At 40.9% G+C, this 24,310-nt stretch overlaps 2 protein-coding genes across 4 annotated transcripts in view; both read right to left on the minus strand.

Moving 5' to 3' along the window:
- Positions 1-1,153: 1,153 nt before the first annotated feature.
- Positions 1,154-10,875, minus strand: LOC115591703 (uncharacterized). 2 transcript variants are annotated; one of them, XM_030433920.1, is made up of 10 exons: positions 10,738-10,875; positions 7,108-8,918; positions 6,176-6,281; positions 5,755-5,902; positions 5,563-5,610; positions 5,252-5,329; positions 4,641-4,778; positions 3,418-3,501; positions 2,961-3,011; positions 1,154-2,642 (listed from the first exon to the last, which is right to left on the minus strand). In XM_030433920.1, exons 2-10 carry the CDS (start codon positions 8,627-8,629, stop codon positions 2,532-2,534), a joined length of 2,286 nt encoding a protein of 761 aa, XP_030289780.1. In that variant the 5' UTR covers positions 8,630-8,918; positions 10,738-10,875; the 3' UTR covers positions 1,154-2,531. The 2 variants fall into 2 exon arrangements, with proteins under 2 accessions (XP_030289780.1, XP_030289779.1); XM_030433919.1 differs by having other exon boundaries at positions 1,154-3,011.
- A 284-nt stretch (positions 10,876-11,159) lies between these two features.
- anos1b (anosmin 1b) overlaps positions 11,160-24,310 on the minus strand; it is a 44,409-nt gene continuing 31,258 nt past the window's right edge. For both annotated transcript variants that reach the window (XM_030432244.1, XM_030432243.1), the window contains exons 7-15: positions 21,218-21,311; positions 19,727-19,970; positions 16,754-16,892; positions 15,280-15,516; positions 14,830-14,924; positions 13,832-13,994; positions 13,287-13,519; positions 12,445-12,588; positions 11,160-12,284 (exon numbers count right to left, since the gene is read on the minus strand). In XM_030432244.1, the coding sequence (XP_030288104.1) occupies positions 12,448-12,588; positions 13,287-13,519; positions 13,832-13,994; positions 14,830-14,924; positions 15,280-15,516; positions 16,754-16,892; positions 19,727-19,970; positions 21,218-21,311 (1,346 nt within the window). In that variant the 3' untranslated portion in view covers positions 11,160-12,284; positions 12,445-12,447. The remainder of the gene's footprint in view (positions 12,285-12,444; positions 12,589-13,286; positions 13,520-13,831; positions 13,995-14,829; positions 14,925-15,279; positions 15,517-16,753; positions 16,893-19,726; positions 19,971-21,217; positions 21,312-24,310) is intronic.

Here is a 24,310-nt window from a genome sequence, read left to right on the forward strand (position 1 = left end):
TGTCCACTGCGGGTCAGCCGACTATCGACCCAACTGATTATTGGATTCGACGTTTTTTTTGTTTTTTTTTCATCCAACTGCCAACAAAATAAATGAATTTAAATATGTGCTATTCTAAAGTCCCTTGAAACTCAAGTTATTAAACAAATGTAATGGAGGGGAGGTATAAAGAAGACGAAAATGGAAATACTCAAGTACAAATACCTTCCACATATATTCCACCCCTGATTTAGGTCCACACGAGGGCATAGCCCCCCATAGAGGATTGATTGTGTGAACATCTGTGGTGAACATCAAGTGCAATACAGCCAGCACAAAGATTTTACCATATCTAAAGAAACACACTCCCCATAGGCTGAGATGTACACAATTAGCATGAAACTGTCCTTAAAGGTCAGACAAGCCTGTGTTATACTAAGTATGATATCAAAGTAGATCATCCATCCCCCCCTGGTGTCCCTACTGAAGTGCCCTTGAGCAACACACTGAGCCTCAATCCTGCTCCAGGGCCACTGACATTTGTATGACCTTGTGTTGTGGATGGACACCAAGAAAATAGTAAAAGGTGACCATGCCAAGGTGATGATTGCTGATGTAGGCCCCCCTCTTGTGGTAAATGTACAGTAATACAGCATGAATTAGGCCCTTAGCTACAGTACACTGATTCTCCACCAATTGTTTATCAGATGAGATGCTTTAAAATGTTCATCACCCGCAAATGCAGAAATCCGAATACAAAAATCTAAACTTGTGATTTCAATGCAGATGACAGAGAGAAGGAGATCTTTCAAGTCACTCTCACAAATCTCTAGAGGAAAGGAGGATTTTAAATTGAAGATCCCTGCCCTCATCTGCCAACTGAAACTGGGGTATAAAGTGAGAATTTACTGTATATCCCCCTGAGTTTTACTGATATCAGAATCCCTCTCCTTTCTCATGGCAGGGACATTTATTCATTTTTTAAATTGATTCTGGTTCTCAAGGGTAGATAGAGGAGGACAGGCACTGCAGGGTAAATGTGGTATAAGATGGTGATAAATGTGTGGTGATAAATCAGTGCATGGGATTTGGTTTGAGGGGATTTTTTTTAATTTGGTTAACCACATCAGTATGCTGCTCATTTAAAACTAATCAAGGAAAAGGCTGCAACACATTTCCCAGCAGTATTGGCCTTTTAATAACAACAATAAAAACAGTTCAGAAACAATTGTGGTTTTTAGCCAAAGCAAGCATGTACAGTAGTAGGCTGGTAAAAGTACAATACAATCTGTAAATACACATAAGTGAATATAACAACAAAATCCTGGTTGGACAGAAGATTTAATCAAAATAACTGAGGTCCACTTGGTTCTCCGCCAAGACGCCACTCTCCTGTGCTAATGCATCCATGTGAAGAAGCAGGCCTCGACAACATAAAGTCACCATGGAGAAACTCCTTGGCTAAAATCAAAACACGGTGGTCTTCATATCAGCAGCAAGCTTTGAAGCTTAACATGAAACTTACCATCAAGCATGAGAAGCTATTTCAAACTCAAAATTGATGGATTCAAATGTAAAATATTATCAAATGATGACTTTCAGCTGAAATGGCTGGAAAATGCTTGTGCAAAACCTACCATAAGGATGCGATCACAGCAAAACAAAGAAAAAGCATGGTGGAAAAACTGGAATTTTTTTAGTAGGAAATTATTTGGAGTAAGGAATCAAAAAACCTGATTCTTTAAACAAAAACTACCTTGAAAAATTATATCCCTGTTTCAAGCCACAGCCGAAACGTGCCTGTACGGTGCTCGAGCTTCACCCTGCGAGGCAGCCAGGAGTAACATGATCGGTACATTCAGATGATTCTCTAAACTCTTCGATTGGTGGGTCTCTAACCGTGCAAATATCTGTAGTCCAAGAGAACATAACCAACTCAAACCTTCAAGTTTTAAGTGAACGGTTGGTCCACTGAAGCTCACATCCTAGCATTATTAACATGTTAGAAAACACGCATGTGACTGTAAGAATGATACTGCTGTCCAGCATAAAACTAACAGTTAAAAATGTCGTTCAGATTAAAATGGCCATGCAGGAGGTAAGGCCACTCCATTTGAGATGGAAGGTCCGTCCCATTGGTCCAGGCTGGTCCAACACCTGTGTCTTCAGTCCAAGTCAGAGCTCCCCTTGTGTCCTTAAAGGTGGCTATTTGGCCATTTGGTTGAAATCCACTGGGGATGGTAAATGCAGAACGCAAAGCAACCTGAAGGGTACGGGTCCAGCATTTCTTGTGGGTCAGTAGAGGGGGCCACATCAGTAGTTCTTTGCATGTTTGCAAGTAGAATTCTGCTTAGCTACAGACTGTTATTGAGTTTCAAAAGTCACCAGAAATCCAAGTAACCAGCCACTCTGCTGTCAGTCCGACAGGCAGTTAGGGCTCCCTGGAATATGTTGTGTTAGCTTATGTAACAGGCCGTCTGGCAGACTTGGACAGACCATCTCATGTAACCCAGCAAAAAGTCAGTGAGAGAGGGCGACCATTATTCAGTTGTTCAGTCGTCGAGGCGACAGTCACACAGCTCCTTGTAGATTCGCTTGCGGATGCGAGGCATGTCCTCCTGACTGAACAGCAGAGGCTGCTTCACAGACAGACAACGGCAGTACTGACAGACCAAGACAGAAAAGACAAGCAGTGAGGGAAAATGATCCACAACCACAGCCACATTAAATGACAGAATCTTTTCTCCGGTTTCTTTAGCCCCCTTAGGGACCTGAGCAAAGATCAAATTGTGTCGAAACCCAGGGCAGGAAAGACGCTGGAGACACAGCTCCAGTTCATCTATTTTTCTGCCAGGGAACAGACAGATAAAACAAAGACAGGAGGCAAACGGTGACAAGATATGGGGCAAATAGTAAGAGAAATAGGTGATGAACAAAGGGGAGGAAGACAGCTGTAAAGGTGGGAAAGAATAATGTCTCACCTCGAGGACAAAAACTCCACAGTCACTGTCGTTTTTCTGCTGAGGAATACCCTGAGGAGTCAACAAGCCACAGTAAAGCAGGGAGTCCCAAAAACAAAGAGACTGTTACAGCTTTAGGACTGAACAGTTTATGTATATATGCATTTACTGTACCTAAATGCAACTGTATTATTTGCTCGACTGTGATATATTGTCGAGGCTTCATAAGCCGATTGAAGTAAGTCCAACTACAACAGTAAGAACTAGAAAAATTTAATTTTGCCGTCATTTGCATTCATGTGCAACATTTTCAGTCTCCCGCAGATATGTTTTATGAGTCTTCCATTTCTCATTATCAACTCTGTAATAATACAGCAGCTTCCACTTTTACCATCTGATTAACATCCACTGTGCCAGGCAGTCTAAGAGTTTTCAGGACACAAGGTGAACACAGCATGAACATTACAGTCAGTGTTACCTTGATGATGGTGATCTTCCAGCCTTTCTGAAAAGCTGTCTGTTTCTTCTCTTTGGCTTCAGACAGAAGGTACTTCATAATGTTCTGATAGAGAAGCGCACACAAACACGCACGCACACACACACATGCACACACACACACACACAGAGGACAGAGTTATGCTACAGAACACGGTGCTCTTACTTTGTCCCAGCAGCAAAAGAAATTTAAGAAATGTTCAGTACTTTCAAACATTTTCAACAAACCTTCGTCCATCACATCTTGCACACTGGCCAACCTACAATGACTTTTGAAATCCACTTGGTTTACCAAAACATAACAGGACCAGGACAAAGCCTCTGTGCACCATTTTCTACAAAGCCGTTGGGTCAGCTGCACTAACACTCCGCTTGATGGTTTCTACGTGTTAATGGTCTTGCTGTAGTGCTGGTACTGACTTTTCTCCCACAAAAACCTGAAGAGGAACCTCCATATTTTGGGTCAATTGTCCAAAATGGTACATATTTGTAAACAGCTAATTATTCTAATGGAAGGGAACTCAAACTCAAGACTTTGCTGTTCACAGCTTTAATTTTACAGCAGGCTTTATAGCATAGTTATAGTATATTGAGCTAGTTATAGTATTGAAACTCTTTCAAGCAATGCTAATGAAACACAACAATCAAGAAGAAATTTCTCTTTGAAGCATTAATCAACTAAATAACTATCATAATTATCTGGTTCAGTACACCTTAAGATGAAAAACCTGAATTTCTACAGAAACACACTGGTACATTCTGCTGTTGCTGACATCAAACCAGACTGTATGAAAGAAGTGGACGTAGCTGTCTGGTCTGATAAGTTAAGACAGTGCCGAGGGGACTTAAACCTGCATTCTTTCTGATGGCCAGCAGGGAGTGACTCGCTAAGTACATTTTGTGTTAAGTCAGTTTTTGCTAACCAAGCTCCTCCCCGGCTCTACCCTCTCGTCCAAAAGTGGTCACTTCTGGCTCCAAAACACCAAGCTGGTGATAAGTCAAAAATGTGGTAGTTCACTTCACATAGTGTAATAGCCACCTCCACTTCTTTTACACAGTGCAACAAATTGAGAAAAAAAACTACTCCTGTCATGATGTTGATGAGTGGCCTTTTTGTCTCATATTGTTTGCTTTACAGAGATTCATAATATAACAAAAATCAGAAACAAAAAACCTGAAGACTTCAACATGCACAGAGGCACTCACATCTGTGGTGTGTCTGAAGACGATGCCTTGGCTGTCGTAGTAACTGATGGTTTTGGTTGCCATGGTGACCGTGATGAGAGACCAATGGATCTCTAAATGGATGGGAATTAGCAACAGCCACTTGGAGAACAGGTCAACCTGAAATAATTCAACAAATTAACATACACCCCATTTAGAGATCAGATTATCAGAAAGATACAGATTAGGATTTATAGATAGAAGATTTTGTGTGTGATGAAGACCTTCCAAAAGCCACAATCTGCAGGATAATGGGTTTATCAGCATTTCTGTTTGACACTAGATAATTATTTTACTCCCTTTATTTGCTCAGCTCGCTGGAAATGGTGCTTTTGAGAATTTAGGAACAAATTTCACAGAACGGATAATTAATTTATGTAGTTAGCAAACTGAATTCAGACTATTTCCCCACAAAAAATAAGTGTCTGACAGTGAAATGTAGTTTCCTGCAGCAACTAAGCAACTGTTACTATTGAGCCCAGATTCTGAGAATCAAATTAAAAGCCAGAAATAAAAGTGTAACTGTGATTTTAAGGTTCAGCTATTGCAAAACTGTCAAAACCGCTGAAAAATAATTCCAACGTCCTCCTTACTTTTTTAGTCCATCTCTTCACGCCTTCATAACCCTTGGCAACCAGCTGCTTGTGGAAAAAGCTGTTGAAGAAATGAACCTGTGAGAGAGAAAGAATAAAAGCATTAACGCATTACACAGTCAAAATGTCATGTATCTGTTAAAAACACAGTAAAAATACCTAAACATAGCTATTATCTCAACAGTCTTGAAACAACACATTTGTTAGACTTCTGCAGTAATCCCTCTTTATATTTTATAAATTCATTTCTATATCATTTCAGGCTGAATGAAAAATCTGCATTTCAAGCCTACAAACACACCCTCGCTTACCTTGTGTTGTGTCGCCTCCATGATGAGTTCTCCATACATGTTGATAACCTAACAAAGAGACAATTAATGTGATATTTATTCTTCCTAATTATTGATGGATTCAACTTTTGAAGTACATTTCTTGTTAGAAGGCTCGACAGAATGAGAAGAAGTGTGATGGAGGCAAGAATGCCTCTCTTCCTCCTTCCCTACCTGGTCATTAAGCCAGTTCTGTTCCTCCAGCGTGCTCAGGTCCTCCAGGCCCAGGGTGTGTTTGTTATACGTGACCATGAAGCATGCAATAGGAGCAGAAGCCAGCCCTGCCCTGTACCGAGTCATCTCCTTTTTGATGTCAAGTCCACTAAAACAAAAACATCACAAGGAGAAATGCAGCAGAAATTTTAGACAAACCTCTAAAATATATGATGAATAAGGAAAAGGCGTTGCCACAGGCTCAAGGATTAAAAATAACATTGAAAATAAAGGGAAGGATGCAATTCTTTCACAGAAATGAAACTGCTAGAATGTACTTGCATAAGGAGCCTTCTCATTACGTTCACTGAAAGACTGTGGCTGAAAATAAACGTGAAAACCTTTAAGCATTCAAACAGACTGTGTTTGTGTGCATACTAACGTTTGGCTGAGGTCAGAGTTGCCTTTCTTCTTCAGGTATTCCAGGACATCAGTCTCACTGAGAGGAATGAAACCGCCGTACTTTAAGTAGAAGTTTTCAAGAAACTCTGAAAGAGAGGAAGTGAGCATCACTGAATCAAGGCGTTGTTTAGAGGATGAGCAGTTTTGTATTTCTGATGTTAAAAGTCAAATTCACAGCACTGATTCTGAATCCTTTGTTGACGATTGAAGAGTTTGATTATGTCAAGATCTGTGCTCATAATTCTAAGCTTTGTTACAAGTTATAGACTTATCTTGAGTAATTTATACACGATGATATCTGTACATACTTCACCAAACAGTTGAGGCTTTGTTTTTTGTCAAACCTGCAGTTCTGTTTATTTACTTGACCTGCAAATACCATCAATGCTAAGTAGAGACTGTCCAGGAAGAAAACCCCAAACCTTAATCAAACATGACAGAACTAAGTGTGTGCATGGATGGGCCTTGTTTATTAATGCCGTCTTTTGAAACTGTAAATGAGAGAAAAAATCTGCTTCAGGATACATGTAGACAACAGATTTGTTAATACCCATGTAAATATGTTGGTGAATCAGGGTCGATCTTAAATTAGATATCCGTCCTGGAAGCTAAAATATTTATTGGCACCCTTGATTATTTGTTTTGTGTAGATAAAACTGGAACTGACCAAGAAATTAAAATAAAACATGAGAAGAATTTTTGCATTTCATATTGAAAATGGTTTGACCACAGATACATTTGGGACCTACCCAGGAAATCTAAATATTATTTCAGAAATAAGAAAACATCTTGCAGTTCTGGCATACGAAGAAGTTTAGATCAAGTTTGTGTATGTAAACGAGGCAAGGTGTTTTATGAATGTCATGTAATGGAAAAACATACTGGTGTTGTGACTTTAAGATCACATCTTACCATGAATCGTATCCGTAAGCTGCTCCAGGCTTTCTTCATCATCCTGCATCTTTCCATCAACATTTCCTCCAATTTTGCCCAACACTTCATCCATCTGCTCCTTCTCCCAGGTTCCAGGCTGACAGTACAGCCTGTGGTCCCTCAATGCCCAGCAGTGCTGCATGTTGGTTACTGAGATAGGGCCCTGGGGTGAAGGAGCAACCGTAGCCGGATGAGTAGTTTCCACCTCCATAAGTGTGGGGCAGTGGTCCTCATTTGTTAGTGTGGTTATGTTTCCGTTGGACAGAGTTGCTGGTCGGGACACTAAGTCTGTCCTGTCAGGATTCTGGTCCACCTGCATCTCAGAGTCCAGGTCCTCAGTAGATCCTGACCTTGAAGCAGGACCTGACTGTCCATTTTCCATTCCGCTCATGATCAGGTTGTACTCCTTCGCGTCCTCTTCAGGTTCGGTGTCAGATAGGTTTACAGTGTCTCCATTTCCAAATGGAGATTCAACTGTGATAGGGACAGTCTCCTCTCCGTGGTTCATCTCTGCAACATGGTTGTTTGCCCGCTGCACTAACACTGACCGAGGTAGGCTGTATGTTCTCGAACTGATGAAAACACCGCCTAAACCTCCTCTCCTTAGTCCACCTGCTACCTCCGTTTTTGCTGCAGACATTACTCCCACCATTCCCCTCCCTCCTCTCCCTCTACCTCTAACTGCTGGTGCTCCTCTGCCTGCCATTCCCGACAATCTCATCTCCACATCCCTGCTGTCACCACCTCCCTTCCCACCAGCAGCCCCTGAACCCTCTATCAACATCTCCTCCTTTTTCTGTGCATCCTCTTTCTCTATTGCAGCAGAGTTCCTCATTGGTCCATCCTGCAGGGAGACTGTGACAGGGAGGGCAGCAGGTGTTTGTGACCGAGTATCAGCCACTACTACAGTTGTTTGCACCCTCTCATTACTGTTGTTGTCATCCTCTGCTTCCTCTACTGTCTCCTTGGTCAAATCAAGATTCTTGATATAGTTCAGCTGGCCGCCCATTTTCCTTTTCGGGGTGTCCGGAAAGTCACTACAAACCCTTCCTCTCCCTCTCCCCTTAACTCTCCCCTTCCCTCTGCCTGAGGTTTTGTCATTGTGTCCTTTACTGTTGGGGCCACAGCAGTCACAGGCCTTAGGAGTCCTCTTCCTGCCTGACGAACGGCCATTGACGAGGCTTTGAGCAGGGGTTAGTGTCGGTGTCGAGGACCGGGCTGACGCTGGGCTTGAGTTAGTAGCAAGTACTTTTGCTGGAGTTTCAACATGAGGCTCTGTATTGGCAAGACTTGGAGTACGGAGCTGGGTCAAGTCTGCGTTGGAGGTAAGGTCTGTGGTGAGGAATTTGGTTGGGGTCTTGGTTAGGTCCTGATCTGTGATATCTCCAGGAGGGGGCACTAGAGGAGCTGCTTGCAGAGGAGGTGCAGTAGCAGGAACAGTTAGATGAGGTGATGCTGATGGTGTTGTTTTCATTGGGGATGAAGAGCCGCTGTGAACCATGACGTCCTCTTTTGGCTCTTCAACCCCATCCCCAACTCCCCCTCGCTGCACTCCTGTCCTCTCCTTTCCTTTGGTCCACTGAATGTTAGGTGCTGCGGTTTGTTCTTTCTCTGGTTTTTAATCTCTGAAACTTTCTTCCAGGTTACTTTTGCTGTGTGGAAAATAAATTGTTCTCAAGCCTTTCCCACCACGGAGGTTATTGATGACAGCAGACTAGAACATGGCAGGTAGCGAGTGTTCCTCAGTGATGAGAAGACTCTGTGTGGAAGAGTGTCACCACCATGGCCTCCTTATTAGAGCAAGTGTGAAATGTGGCGAGGAGAGGAAGAAATGTGAAGAGAGAATAAAAGTCAATAACAGAAATGTTAGTGAGCTCCTCTCAGGTAGCTATAATATTTCATTTCTATGGTTTAATTGTACGAGGCACGATTCAAGCCTTCTCACACACATAATAATGCAATGATGTGAAATTATGCACAGCAGAACAAGGCAGCTTTGTACATTTGTTGCAGCTTTGTACATTTGTTGCATCAGAATTGCGTAAATGTAGTATTTTTACTGCAGGTGGGATTTTAACTGGGGTGGATTATATAAAACTAACATCCAAAATCTGTCTTCAGCAACTTAATTCTGATGTCTATCTACTTCACTGTCCGAGACCACTGGAAACATGACAATTCTGTGTTAGGATTTATATGTTTCAAGTACAGCTTAAAGAATAAGTTTGCCCCCCCCCCAAAAAAGAAAATGTAGTCAATGTCTTCTCACCCCCACGCCGATGGAAAGTCCGTTAAATTTTCATAGTCCACAAAACATTTCTGGAGCTTCACAGCATAACAGCGTTAGAGAATTCTCCTAAACAACTGAAGTAGATGGGGACTTGTTCTTAGATGGAAAACCCCCAAATTGGGTTGAGAATAAATTATTTACTCCCCTTTTAAAGCCAGAACCATCACTAGTGCAACCTGTCTGAAGTGCATGCAAGACCAGGGCGTTGTGTTGAGGGCGTAAACAACAGATTTATGGGTTTCAAGGAACTTGATTTATGCTAGACCAGCAGTACGAAGCTATTTTTTGGGTCCACGTCTGCTTCAGCTGTTAAAGAGAATCCTGTAACACTGCTAATGTGATTTTCTGGAAATGTTTTGTGGACTATAAAACTTCACTCGACTTTCCCATCGGCATGAGGGTGAGTAAAGTTAGATAACGACTGAATCTTCATTTTTGGGTGAACTTATCCTTTAACATTATTTGCTACCAACTGTAAGGGCAGGCCTGTACTTACTAAAGCAGTTTAACCGGCCTGAACAAAACAGCAAAAACATATATGTTTATTAATACTTCTTCATTCTGCTGAGACGACATCCATTGACTGTGTAAGACTTGAAATGAAGAACTGAAGCGGCAACAACAGTGATGCTATCTGCAATTAACAGGTGGATCACTGTAATGTTACACGATGAGAATAATCTGTTTAAGTTTGTATCAAACTCCCTTTCTGCATAAAGCACGTTTACAGTGTTTCACTGAAATTCTGTGCCACACATTTTTTAAAGCAATTTCAATGTCACCTTTTAAGAGATGTTTTTACGAAACTCACATTTAGCTAGCGTTAGCAACATAGCAGCGACATTTGACAGCTATTGAGCTCCGAATATTCAGTGTATGTAGATAAATTAGTGACAAGCAGCTTTGCTAGTTATGAGCGTATCTGCAGGTGTCCACTAGAATTCGCACAATCAATTAAGTTATTAAGATAAAGACAAAGTCCGTTAGCTACGCTAATCTAAAACTGGACAGCGGGCTACTGGAGCATGACCACACATCGTTTGAGAATATGACGTACCGTCAGATAATTTAACGAAGTCAACAATTACATATGCCAAAGTTTTGCTTCAGTTAGTCATCTTCAGCTAGCTCTGCTAGCTAGCTGAAGCCAAAACATAGGCGATAACACAAAGCAGCGACTACACACATTTCCTCCATTTTCAGTAGGAAGTTGGAGGCGCCTACACACAAAAAATTAGCTGCGAATAGGTATTTTAAGAGATATAGGGGACAAGCCAAAAGCATGACGAAAAGTGAGAAGAAGCAACATAATACAGTACCTTGTTTAAGAAATAACAAACCGAGTTTCTTCTAACCACGATTTGAAGAAACAACAATCCAAGTTGTCGTCGCTCATTGATTACGTCACGGCGTCGGGATCAGCTTCGGTCGAGTCCGGATCTTCTCCGAAGTAACCTTGAGTTTCCTCCTAATATCATTTCATCCATCCACACAATATCGCAGATTTTGATTTTGTAATGGGCAAAAGGAAAACATTCAGAGACAGACTTCCTGTTTGACTTTATAAGTATCATTTTCCTTTTATTTGTACCGCCCCCCTAATGAATCTGTGTTGCCATAGCAAATAAAGGAAAGTAGCTGATTAAGAGGAGGAAAACAATGGCATCTAATCCAATACATAAAGTGGAACATAGTATTATTATTACATTATAACTGCCAGATCATCACTGACACAACACACTGTTTTTTGATAATCTTTAATTACAAAAATCTAAGACAGAAAAACAATAAATAAAACTAAAAGTCAAAAAGAAAAGGAATAAAGTACAAAATTATCAACAATAAAATGTCCAAAAAAAGGGTTACATAAAGAGAGCATTAACATGATAATAACTGGTTGCCTAACACCACTTGTTTCCAACCTTTTCAAAGTAATGCCATTACTTCTGTAAAACAAAGACATTTACCACAGATTTAGCTGGAAAACTGTAAAAATGTCACACATCATTTAGTGAAATTGGGGTGCCACTATGCAAATGAATGTTGCACAAGGTGCGTCAGACAGATTTGATTGAAAAATGTGCTTATAAAAACATACAAACAAAATATTAAAATATATTTGAGCTTATTTCAAGGCTTCAGCACACCAATGCAGACCCCGAAGATAATGCAACAGATTATACATTGATATTAACACAGTCTGATGCTATACATTTCTATTTGTACATAAGGTCAGTGCTATATTTTCTCTACTTGCATGATCAAAAACAAGTGTCACCTGGCTCCAGTGATGTCAGGTGGTTAGAAATAAACACCAAACATGTACTGATGCAGCCGTGCAAAGAGTCTTTCTTTTCACATACATGTCTTGCAGGCCTGCACTGTGGCACTAATGCCAGGAGGAATCATTTGGAAAATGCTGCATAGAAAATATGGTTTACAGATACATATTACACTACCAAGACTAAATGCAAGTACCTAGTGCTTTTTAAACTGGCATCATGTACAAGTACAGTCATCTTCTTTACAATTTGTACAAAAACAACATTGGATGGACCGTAACATTTGGATTATTGACTGATTAGATGAATGATTCATGTTTACTTCCAGAAGAGCGGTCTACAACCTCCCTGATGTGTGAAAAGTGATTAAAGTGAAAGAGAAGCAAAGCACTCAAACAGAGTATGACACACTTGTGAGTGATCCACTTTACACACAGGAACTTTCTTTATTTTTCCAGCTTTGGCCTTGTTTTCTGCAGCTGAACTGCAATGAAACCATGTTGTGCTGTGGAATACAGGGGAGAGGTGGACGTAGATAAAGAAGACCGTGCTGCTGCAGGTGGTGACAGCGGTGGAGTTTGAGCCTGGAAGAGAGGATCAGGGGAATTAAGTGAACAGAAGATAAAAGCATTATATTGCAGAACAAATTATGCTATTTTATAATGTAAAGGGGCAAACGTTAGACTATTACTTTTTCATAGAGCTACATAGAAAATCAGAGTATTGGTGAGAAAGCATAATTACCTCTCAAAGTGTGGCATTGAGAGCGGGGGAATGTATGGTCTTGGAGACAGCGGCGCCTTTGCTGCCCCCGGCTGTTAGCACCTGGAGCTTCAGCTGGTAAACACTGTCAGCCTGAAGACCCCGAACAGACACCGACCGCTGAGACTGTGAAGGGTGAAGCACGGTAAGCTCACAGTCATACACATACACTATTCTTCCTTCACAGTATATCTTAATTTAGTAACACTGATTAAGTATTAAAGGATATTTCTGGTAATATTCTATATTATTCTAATTTTCAACAAACATTGTACTCTGTCTCTTACATTATTTGATTTCCATGGCCTGTCTTTGTCAACATAAACCATAAAAAAGTGGGTCATGATTTTAAACTTTAAGATTAAAACAGGCGGAAAAATCTTCTAAAACAGCTGGTTACTGTCATTTTTAGCAAACATTACTCAAACAGGAGTAAATAGTTGAGGACTACTTTCACCCACAGATTTGGTGCTCTAGCAAGGTTTTCCACCCCAAGACCAACAGTGATATATTACTTTTGAAGTAATTTATCAGGTTTTGAGTTAACAAATACAAAAAAAACACTATTTGGGGTCAATTATGTATATTCTTTCATTAATGGGATTCATTACAATAATGAGAACTAAGAATCTCAGCAGACCTTTCCTTTGTTACACATTTGGTAAGTGCTGTGTCATAAGCCTTGTTTAGCTTCTTTTCTAAAAGTGCCTCTTATTTTGTATGTTTTTTTTTTTTTATCCTTTGAATGTTGAACAAACACACACACCCTTTCATATCTCTAAGGTATTTTCTGCACAATGCTGAAACCTCTCCTCGTGTCTCACCGGTGCAATTGTCTGCGTCTGGGAGATAAGTGTGTCTTCCAGCCTTTCCGTTGTCATGGTAACCCCTGATTGCAGGGTCCAGGTGAACTGGAACCCCTCCACAGCTGCCGGGTCCAGGGCCTGCTGGGACATCCTCCAGCGAAGCGTCATGAGCAGGGTGCCGTTGATTTGATGAAAGTCTGTTGTCAGTCGTTCTGGACGCAGTACCACCTTCCTGCCTGACAGGAGGCGCTCTGATACAAACAAAGGGCAAAACATTTCCCTCAGTTATGCCAGAACACTCTTCCAGACTTGTCCTAAACAGTCAGTCAGAGTTGGATAAAGAAAGGCTGTCAACTGCAAGTGCATTTAATAAGCTAACAGTGTTTCAAATGTATAATCAGTGTTTGTCATATTTTTTCAGGTATTACTTTGACAAAAGACAAGACAAGAGAAACACTTCCCTACACACTTTTAGGGTCTTGTATGATTATAAAGATCACTGGAGCGTATGTGTTAATGTTAATGGGTGCATGTGCAGAGACGTGCATGTGTCTTATTCTTACCCTCGGTGTTGCAGGGCAAAGCTTTGCCTCCTCTGACCCTGATGGAGGAGCATGTCGGGGTCGTAACCCAGGCAACAGCTTCTGACCCTGGGTCAGCCTTCATTGCCACGGCGACCTTGTACTTACATGCAAACAGCAGCCCTGTGATGGTGTGATGGGTGCCCTGGAGTGAGAAAATTAAGTCCAGTTAGGAATAAAAAGAGAGACATTACAGTACAAGCTGTACATGGCTGGTTGTTAAAACCAACGTATTACAAGGTTCCTTAAAATATACATATTACCTCGACTTTTGTTTGGGAACCTGTCTCTTATAAGCAGCTCGTTAGCTCCATGTTAAAATAAACACTGCCGCCTGAAGCGGTACTTGGCAGCTTCGCAGGTTGGCGAGAAATGGCATAACCGTTTAAAACAGGGTGAACTTCAGCTAACAGAAATCCCAGTCAGTGACCTCAGCAAATTGCACACAGCACTTTAATATTTATCAAACAACTGGGCCTGTGATCATTTCAGATGAAAGGTTACCACTGGGACGAGATCTAACGTTGGAGAGTCCAGTCCATTTTGTAAACTAGACTCACAGTTCTGTGGGCAGATATGACACAGCATACACTCTACCAGCCGATCCTTTCAAAAATGTGCCTATCTGACTCAGTTTCAGCTCATGATTTGCTTTTTAAAAAGAGGCATTAGGAAGCCATTTGTTTTATTTAATTTTGATGACACGATTAATGGTTGGTGCTCACTGCTGATGTGATTCTGCAAAACGGATCCTCAAAGATCAGTCATTTCAGTCTGTGCAACACTCGCAGGCAGACGATGGCAGAGAGACAAGGTTACACAAAGACAGCAGATGAGCGCATTCCAGGCGGATCTGAGTTATGGTGATGAAATCTGATCTTTGATACACACACAACAGACAATGCTCACATAGAAAGGAGACATCTGAACACAACTTCAGGATCACAAAGACACATAAAAGTTAGCCAGAGTAGTTTTACCTGCACAGCTGTTGTTCTCTCTGTGCTTGTGAAGTTAGCACTGCAGGTATGTGGACGCCACCGCAAAACATATGGACCAGGGTGTCTCTGTCTGCCTGTGAGGTAGAAAAAGTAAAGAGAGACTGACATACACTACATAAGTGATTGTTTTTATCAGTGTCATATTGAATTATACTGAAACATGAGATAAATAAGGTCTTAAAGGGCCTTTTCACGATTAACAAACACTTTTGACAATGACCTTAATATAAAACATTACCCAAAATTAGTTTCATGCGTTAGTTAACAAGTGATGTTCTTAATTGATTATATATGATATGTTTTGACCACTTGCTATAATATAAGTAGGATCATACCTTCTACGCCTGTCTGTTCCGTGATGAACAAATGTTTGAGTGTCTGTTTTTATTCATTACGTACAGTCGGTAAGTAAGTAAGCTGTCTACTCACCATGGTTCGGCCACTTCCAGAACACCTTGACCTGCAGCTGGTCATCGTGGTAATGTGGGGCAGCCACCTCCAGTCGCAGGTTGCCAGGGGTGACGGGAGGAAGGGGGGATTCAGGGTGAGGCAGAGAGGAGGAGTGGGGGAGATCAGAGGAGGAAGACGAGGAGGATGAGACGGAAGGAGAGGAAGGGAGAGATGATGAAGACGAGGAAGAAGGGAGCTCATTGGAAAAGTCTTCGCCTTTGGTAGAGGAGAGGAGAGGAGAGGAGAGGAGAGTGGCTGATTTAAAATCTTTCTTTAGATTGTAAAAAATGGGGAAACAAACATACTGTAATGTTATTAAATGGGTTTTTGTGTCTGTCTTAAAAAGGAACCCTTCATTTATTTTTTGTTGTACTCCTGCAGTAGCTGTTCTGAATAGCTGGCAACATCACAAAAGCACATCACATCAATGACTGGATGTATGAAACTTTTTATATGGCATGTCAAGTTTATAAATGTATTATACTGTGCTGGGAATCATAATGTGGGTATGGGAGTGCAGCTGGTAGCAAGCTTTCCCGTTCACTCATTCACTTAGAAGCATTAATTGGCTTTATCTGGCCTCACTGACCCTCATTAGCATTGAGTGAAGCCAGACCAATACAGACTCCGTCAAATATTAATACTGCTAAATTATAAATGGCAATATGTTCCATATAAAATTGTTGGTATGTGGTTTGATAATTGAGTTGCAGCTGGCTATAATCCTCTGCTGGGCTGACCGACAGGTCACCTATAAATACCTCTGTTGCCTGGACGACTATTAACATCGCCACTTTCCACAGTATGTGAGTGTTTAAACGGTGCAGCTGTCGGGAGGCAAAATATGCTGACAGTCAGCAAACGCAGCAGCTCTGACTAATAATAATGTATGGCCCTGTTAAGGATTGGGTGCTGTGGACCATACATACAGTGTGTACTAATGGCACAGCAAGTTAATGTACTGTTTTTGAAAAAAACAGTGTTCTTGAGGTAGTCTCTATTTGGGGTAGGGTTACTTCAGGAGTCTTTAGGAGGCTGTATTGTTGAATCACAGGGACACAAACAGCACAGCTACAGTTTACACTACTTGTGCAAAAAAACCTCTGTCTACTGAACTGTCTGTTACTGTTTATGTACGAGACAAAACTGTACAAAAAAAAATGTACATCTATCTAAAGACATGACCATACAAACTGAGAGTCAGTGATGCAAAAGCTGGATTAATTGTTTGTAATATGAAACTGCACACATTTGAATTCCAAATAATTAATAGTAGAGGTGAACTACAGCTGTTGTGATAAAGCAGAGCTCATACAAGAGGCTTGCCTCGTAGATGGAATGGAAATGTCTTTAGCAAATTGAACAAGTCCAGTTGCCTATGATATGGCTCTTAGAATTAACATGACCGGATGGCTGAGAATCTTCACCGATATCTTATGAGGAAGGTATTTACCTGTATGAGTCATGGTGGTGAAGACAATTTGGGCTCTCGGACTTTTCAACCTCTTCTGACCCCAGTAGGCCACCGTCTGGACCGACAGGAAGTAGGAAGTAGCAGGCAACAGACCCTGCAGCCACAGCTCACACTGCGCCTACAACACATCAAAAAATGCGAAAATGAGAGTTATATATTTTTTTAACATTGGTTTATTTCCTTCTTCTGTCCGCCAGTCTGACAGTACCAAATGAAGACAATCAACTCTTGTAAACTTGTGTGAAAAACATCCAAAAATTCATTCACCACTGTAGCCAGCACAGTTACTGCAACCATCTACAATGTCCTTCCTGTCTTCATCATCATGCTGAGTGTTGTGTGGGCCCTGCGCTGTGACTGACAGTCGCAGACCTGTTCTGAATTAGCCCACTGTTTGACTGACAGCTCCTTAACAGGCTCTTAGTCAGTCAGGTCCGTCTATCTGTGTGGATTTGAGCTAGTCACAACAAAGAGATGCTCCGATGATAACAAGTCTGCATGTGCTTATGTGTGTGTGAGTGTGTGTGTGGCTCTGTATGTGTGTACACTTAAGACAGAATGAGACAAAAGCAAGTTAAAAGCAGTTTCTTGGTGACCTGCAGACAAAGTGGGGTTGAAGTATTTCCATTACGCTCGAGATAGACAAAACATATGGCCTGCACAGCTGTGTGTGTGTGTATTTGTGACACACAGACAGTGAGAGAAGCCTGGATTTCTATTTGGAGTATAATGTCAGTGGACATTATATATAAGAAGCTGATGTATATTTAAAAGCACTGATTCAGCAGAGGTTTTTTCCATGTTTGAGAACTTCCTCCAATTTCCCCCTTTTACTTCAGCTGTAAGGCTTAATCCCTCCAGTCCCGCATACATTCCTGATTGACAGGATATAAGCTTTATACACATCTAGGGAGTGTATTATGGTGTGCTAATGGAGAGCAATAAAATATCAATGCTCTCCGTAATATGGGAACTATTCTAGACAGCGTAGAGATATTATTCTGGCTCCCCGTCTACCTGTTGTGATGCCACTGCTGTCTCTCTGTGTGTGTCTAGATGCAGCTGCAAGTAGGAAACACTAGTTAGGGGGCCTCATTTAAATTCCAGGCCTCCCAACCAAGCAGAACAGAGGAGCAGACTACAGATAAATGGCTCCACCAGGCTCAGTCTGGGATCGCCATCACTACTTAGGATAGCCAGGTCCATATGAGAGCACTCGCATTCAAACCCTGAAGCTCCGATGTTTATGTTTTTAATTTTTTTGTCCCTTTTTTCTTGATGCGAACGTTAACCTTAGATTTGAACATTTGGAGCGCGTGTAAGCGGAAGGATCCTGTGCAAAGCGAGATAAGATGTTCAGTCACTACACAGGCAATCATAAGTGTTGCGTCAAAGCTGTAATATCTGCATTGTTAACTGTGATTATGGGTATTTTGCTGCTGATGACTGGACTTAGGTGCATTCTGAACTTATTACATCATCCTCACACCTATAATCATAATAGTAAAATCCACCCTCTTAACTGTTATTGTTGCATTAAATATAAAGCCGCTGCATTTCTCAAGAAGAAGTTCCTCCTTGAATTGAGCAACAACAACAGTTCCATTTATGACTCTGTAGAATAACTTCACATCCCGTCATTCCCTTCTGTGATAGCTGATACGCTCCCTCACTAATGCCCTCAGTGACTGGCATGTTGTCAGTACATTCCCAGATGCTTCGACTTAAGTTAAACGCGTTATCAGAACGCACGAAAAGCCACCCCTCTCGGTTGTAAGTCAATCTACATGGCTGAGCTGTCGTGTCATTTCACCGCTGTAAAGGCCTCACTCTAACAAAGTTATGTCCCATGAAGATAATGGTATGTCTGTCTGACTGAGGAACATATGCACACAATGTCTGCAAAAGTAAGAGGAAAGCAAGCCGAACAGTGATGTTCGGGTGAGTACGTCAAAACCAGATCTGACGTGGTGAACATTTTAAAACAGTTTTGGTAAATATATCAGCATGTTACAACATGAAAACCACATCTAGAAAACCTTGATTATGTTTTACTAACTCTAGTGGGATGTAAGTTTCAAGTACAAAAGTTTAGCAACTATGCAGAAAAGCAAGAGCAGGTTTTTTCATTGCCTCATTTTTGATCATTTGGGACATTTTCTCTGCCTAATTGGTTTGGCAGGACATTCATTAACTTGAGATAATCATTAAATGTCCAATATCAAAGGGGAATCCAGTATTTTTAAACCAGGGCCCTATATTTACATGTTTTGGTGTGTAAATGTTTCATACTTTCGTGCAAATATGGGAGCGTGCAAGCCTTTTGACAATGTGCAGAAATCACGATACAATCAGATATCAATTCTGTCAATCAATGCTATACAGTGAATGTTGAGGGCAGCATAATTGTAGGCATCCAAATGTATTTAATCTCTACAGTATTTCCTTTAATACAATGTAATTAAAGTGTTAAAACATAATTTCTGCAGAAAAAGTATAACTTCTACATTAAAATCCTTAAAATGGCAACTATTCCTTCTTCCTTATTTAAATGACAGAATATATGAAAATGCAAATATTTTTCATTTTAAAGTTGTGCTTCTGGACAAACGATGTCTCCTACTGCACTGTTAAGTCCATTCTCAGTTTAGCTGCACATGAGGCTTAAGATTTCCACATCACACTTGTGTATGCTGAATGTTGGACCAGGATTGGCTTCCAAACTGTTTGTGATGTCACAAATCATGCTTGTGGCCCCACCTTTTCAAATCAAGTTTTCAATGAACACAGAGCAAATGTACACTTTCAGCACTGATTGTGAAAACAGCCTTTTAGTGTTGACGTCTGCACATTCATCGTTCTGCACAGTGAAGCTCAAACATTCAACGGTAGGAACAAGAAGAAAACACATATTTTAGACTGAAGGGGGAGTTTATAAAAATGTTTCCTTACCCCCTGAGTCACTCTGCTGTTGCTCTCCTTTTTACCCTGTTCTGGTGTGCGTGACTGTGCAAGGCGTGTGTGCATGTTACTGTGCACTGTATGTGTGTGTGCATGCAGAGTGTGGGCGTGTTTGTGCACTTTGTGTGTATGTCGAGGCATCCAGGTGACTCTGTAGTTGTGGACTGGCAGGTCTCCCTCTCTGGGGGGCTCCCAGCTTAATAAGACCGCCACTGTGACCCCACTTCCCCTCGACCTGAGGAGAGACAGCCGCAAGTCAAACAACGTCACAACCTGGATGTAAACAAATTCATGGTAATGAAGCAGAAAGAAAAGTACTTCCTCAGAAGTTTAAACAGAAATGTTTTGTAACACGTTGCAGCGAGTGTCAATAAAATAGATTAAGTACTTGCGTTAAGTGTTGGGTTAGCTATCTCTCATTTATTCTATATCTGTGCAGTATAGCCTCAAACATTTATGACCATGTTGAACAGAAGCTACAATTTAAATCCTTACCTCTGTTATTAAATGTGTATTGGAATTTCTCTGCTGTTCCAAGACATGGTTTGAACTTTATATGACCTTGTTTAGCGTTACTGCACACAAATAGAAAACACACTGCAATATACGATTGAACAAGGATGCACTGTAATTTGCATCAGTCGGATAACCACATTTTATGACTAATTGCCCACATCTGCAGCCTGCAGCTCTTAAAGAATGCTTAGCAACTAACCCAGCAAGGAAAACAGCAAAGAAATTAATCTATTTAAACGGGACTTACAATATTTTTAAACATAGGCCTTATATTTACATGTTTTGGTGTGTAAATGATTCATATTAGCCAAAGGTTTTGGAATTGGACCAGTAGATCTCACTGGACGAGTAGACCTCTGCTGGGAGCTGCAACACAGCTGCTCTGGCTGCAACACGATCCTTTGGGGCAACTATGACTGTCAGAGGTACGTCCACTGCAAGTGCTTGCCCCTGACAGACTGAGGTTGTTATTCAAAGTCTCTGCCAGCATTACAGAAACTATTCCAGAGAAAATATTTTTAAATATTTTTTTTGTAACTAGAAACACAAGTCTCATTCAGGAAAGAGTCTTGATCTGAAATATCATGTCTCATCTAGATGGTCAAAATCAGTTCAATATTCAGCAATGACAGTGGAAATCAATTCTTGCTAGCAGTTCATCTATATTCATCTGGTAATTGTTTCTGCAATGTTTTCAGACAGTTAGAATAACAACCTCAGCCTGTCAGTGGCAAGAACAAGCACTTCTATTGGATGTTACTTTGACTGTCGCAGTTGCCCAAAGGATTACATTGCAGCCATTGCAGCTGTGTCACGGCTGTCATTTGAGGAGATCTACCGGACAGATTATAAAACATTTGGTAAGTATGAATCTATTACAAATCAAAACATATAAATAAGTAGGGCCTAGGTGTCAAAATACCAGAATTCCCCATTAATCATCTTTAATCTGGTGAGATAGCCTACCTTTCTGTGAACTGTGCATCTGGTGGTGAACCCGTGTAGTCTAAAGTCTGGTTGCTCACTCTGACATTATTTGGAAGTTCTGGAGGTGAGGGGTCTGCAGAAAGAGAAGGTCAGAGAAAAAGATGTCAAGAAAGAAATGGCAGAAGTTACCATCAAAATAATAAATGAAGCTTGTTTTTCAGCCCTGCATGTCTCCACCATAAATATATTGCATACAGACAGCCAGACAAAAAGAAGTCTGCAGATCATGTTGTTTGTCGTGTATTGTCCCAGTGGCAAGGAAACATTAAGACTGTATGAAGATTTTGTGAAGACTAATTGAGGTTAGTATCATTATTCCCACAAAGTCCAGGCCGTTCACCAGCTTGACTGAATTGTCTGATAACTTGATTTTAATGTGCTGCAGTGGAGAAAATATAGAAACCATTCCGGGGGGAAAAGGCTAATTTCCTCCTGGTTGTATTCAAGTCTACAAAGATAAGATTAGATTAACAGCATCAAAGCTGAGCGATACCAGAGAGCCTTGAAGCCTCCATTTTCAGTAGCTACCACAACACAGACCAAAGGCGACCACCACTAAGTTATTGTTGCCTCTGAGATTAAATCCGGAGGTCACTCGCTCTTTCAACACTGGCTCTGTGTCTCATTAGAACCTCGAACCCCAATCCTTTATTTGATTAAAACTACAAAATGCATCTGATTAAAACTACAACCCCCATGGCAGGCCTCCCACAGGCCAGTGACTGCGCTTGGCTGACCCAGCTGCAGAGATCAAAGTTAGGGCAACATATCAGGGCTGCGAGACCTGGCCTGCATGTGTGGTTTTCCTTTGGACCAAGAAGGGTGTCTCTCAGTGCCAACAGTAATTGAAGCCTTTTTCATTATTTGCATCTTCCTCAATCAACTAATTCCAGTGCATTGTTTCATGAGATGAAGACACAAAAGATGAGTTTTCAGATCCAGACATTCCCTCCTAATTACTGCTGGCAGGTCATGTGCAACCCCAACATCTGAATGAGCAGGAAAAGGGGATTTTCATATTCAAATTCTCTCTCTGGTTCACATCAGGTCACAGTGGAGAAACTTTAACCATCCTGACATCTGCCAGCTTCCTGATTTGTGACCCCTGACCTGCAGCCCCTGACTAATCAGCCCAATGAACTGGAAACACAAGACTCTGACTCCGATCAGATGGTATTTAGAATGTCAAAGTGTGTCTTTAACCTTTAACCCCGGCCTCAAATATGTACAAAGGGCACACATGTATACATACGCACACAAACTTAAAGGAATAATTCAATGTTTTTTTCAAAAGCTTTCTTGCTCCAAAGATGAGAATATAGATTACACCAGTTATTGAATGTTACTACTCAATCACTATACTTATTAAACACTATACTTAAAGTACAATTTTGAAGTCCTTTACCTGAGTATCTCCACTTTCTGCTAATTTGTAGTTCTACTCAACTACATTTTGAAAGCAAATATTGTACTTTTTTACTCCACCATATTTATTTGACAACTTGGATCCAATAGTCAGTACTAGAGTCGACCTATAATATACAGTGTAGACACACGTAAATAAATGTATACTTTATTTGTATATTTGATACTTGAGAAAATGTTGGGCCAGAAAATTGCTTTTGACACTTGTATATTCAATATTAGATATTTTAAGATTTTTGGACGAGTACTATTAGGATTAGCACTTTTACCAAAGCAATATTTCCTCTTTACTTTTACTTATCATGACTTGTAGATACCACTCTCATTTCTGTCTGCTGCAAATAAGGCTACAGCTAGCCATCTCCCCCCAGGGGATCATCCCTACCCAGCTAGCATAGTTTATGAGTTTTATCCCAAGTGTGAAAACTACAGTTTGTGGTTTCTGTGAGGCAGGTTTTAAACTGGTTGCTTGCTTGGTAGCCAGCAGTCAACTAGCCTAGCTTAGCATAAAGAGACTGGAAGCAGGGGGGGAACAGCTAACTTGGTTCCACCTAAATGTTACAAAATCTGCATCTCAAAGCATACAGGAGGAATTGGGTTTGCCCTCAGCCTAAAAGTAACAACATCATCAACATAATAATAACAGTAATAATAATAATTACCCACATAAGCCCCTGTATAAAGCACAAACTGTAGCTTTCACAATTTGTTATTCATGCTAAAATAAGCTAACCGGCTACTGGTTAAAGCCTTAATGTGGTGCTTCTGGTGGGTGTAACAGGTAACCTTAGGCCACTGACATACACACTTCTCAAATCTGAACAACAGATGTAGACCTGTGCATCAAGCAAACTGTTTGGTTGATCCAGCATCTTATCCGGTATTTTCTCGAGTGTGGGTTTACATGTCAGAATGGTGACACTATTTCCACAAGATGATCATCTCTCAATCTCTCATTAAGTGACTTACATTTGCTGATCTTATAATTGTCCCATCTGTTGCACGGATAGATCCAATTCTTTCAGGATGTTGTGATTTGTTTACACTGTCACTTTTGTCAGTGTTTTCTTTGGCTGCGTGAGTTATAACCTGAATCTTCAAGCATAAAAGCAGACAACCTTTGGTATTCACTTGGGATGGGAGCAAGCATTATTCTAGCTTTAAAGGTCACGAGAGTGGCACCAGTCTTCTTATCTAACACTCAGCAATAACACCAATGACATTTTTTCACAAAAGGTCCAGATATTTCTTTAACAAGTTGCATATTATCTAAACTCCATGAGAAGCCTGAAGAATTTGACTTTTTGGTGTTTTGTTGAAGACGGTGGAAAATGTTATCTCAGACACCTCTTCATAATCTCCCATAAGTGCTCAATTGATAAAGAACCTTTTTCCAAAGCTCGGTCCAACCTGAAGTCATTATTCACATACAAACATCCTTTAGCCAATCCTGGCAGGGGATTCATATCACTAGCCAATCCTGGCGCAACACCAATATGACCTAAGTCTGCTAAGCATTACAGTGAGGACCTCCTACAGTGTGTGTGTGTGTGTGTGTGTGTGTGTGTGTGTGTGTGTGTGTGTGTGTGTGTGTGCCTGTCTTACTCTCACTTTCACCCTCTCTCACTGACCCACTCCAGGGATTTC

The sequence above is a fragment of the Sparus aurata genome, chromosome 11 (genome assembly GCF_900880675.1).
Source record: "Sparus aurata chromosome 11, fSpaAur1.1, whole genome shotgun sequence".
Lineage (NCBI taxonomy): Eukaryota > Metazoa > Chordata > Actinopteri > Spariformes > Sparidae > Sparus > Sparus aurata.

Excerpts from the sequence above, each read along its gene's own strand:
- LOC115591703 (XM_030433919.1), bottom strand. The coding sequence starts at position 8,629 with ATGGTTCACAGCGGCTCTTCATCCCCAATGAAAACAACACCATCAGCA. Across the intron at positions 6,282-7,107 it reads GCTTACGGATACGATTCATG|AGTTTCTTGAAAACTTCTAC; the intron begins GTAAGATGTGAT and ends CCTCTCTTTCAG. Across the intron at positions 3,502-4,640 it reads TCTTCAGACACACCACAGAT|AACATTATGAAGTACCTTCT; the intron begins GTGAGTGCCTCT and ends CTTCTCTATCAG.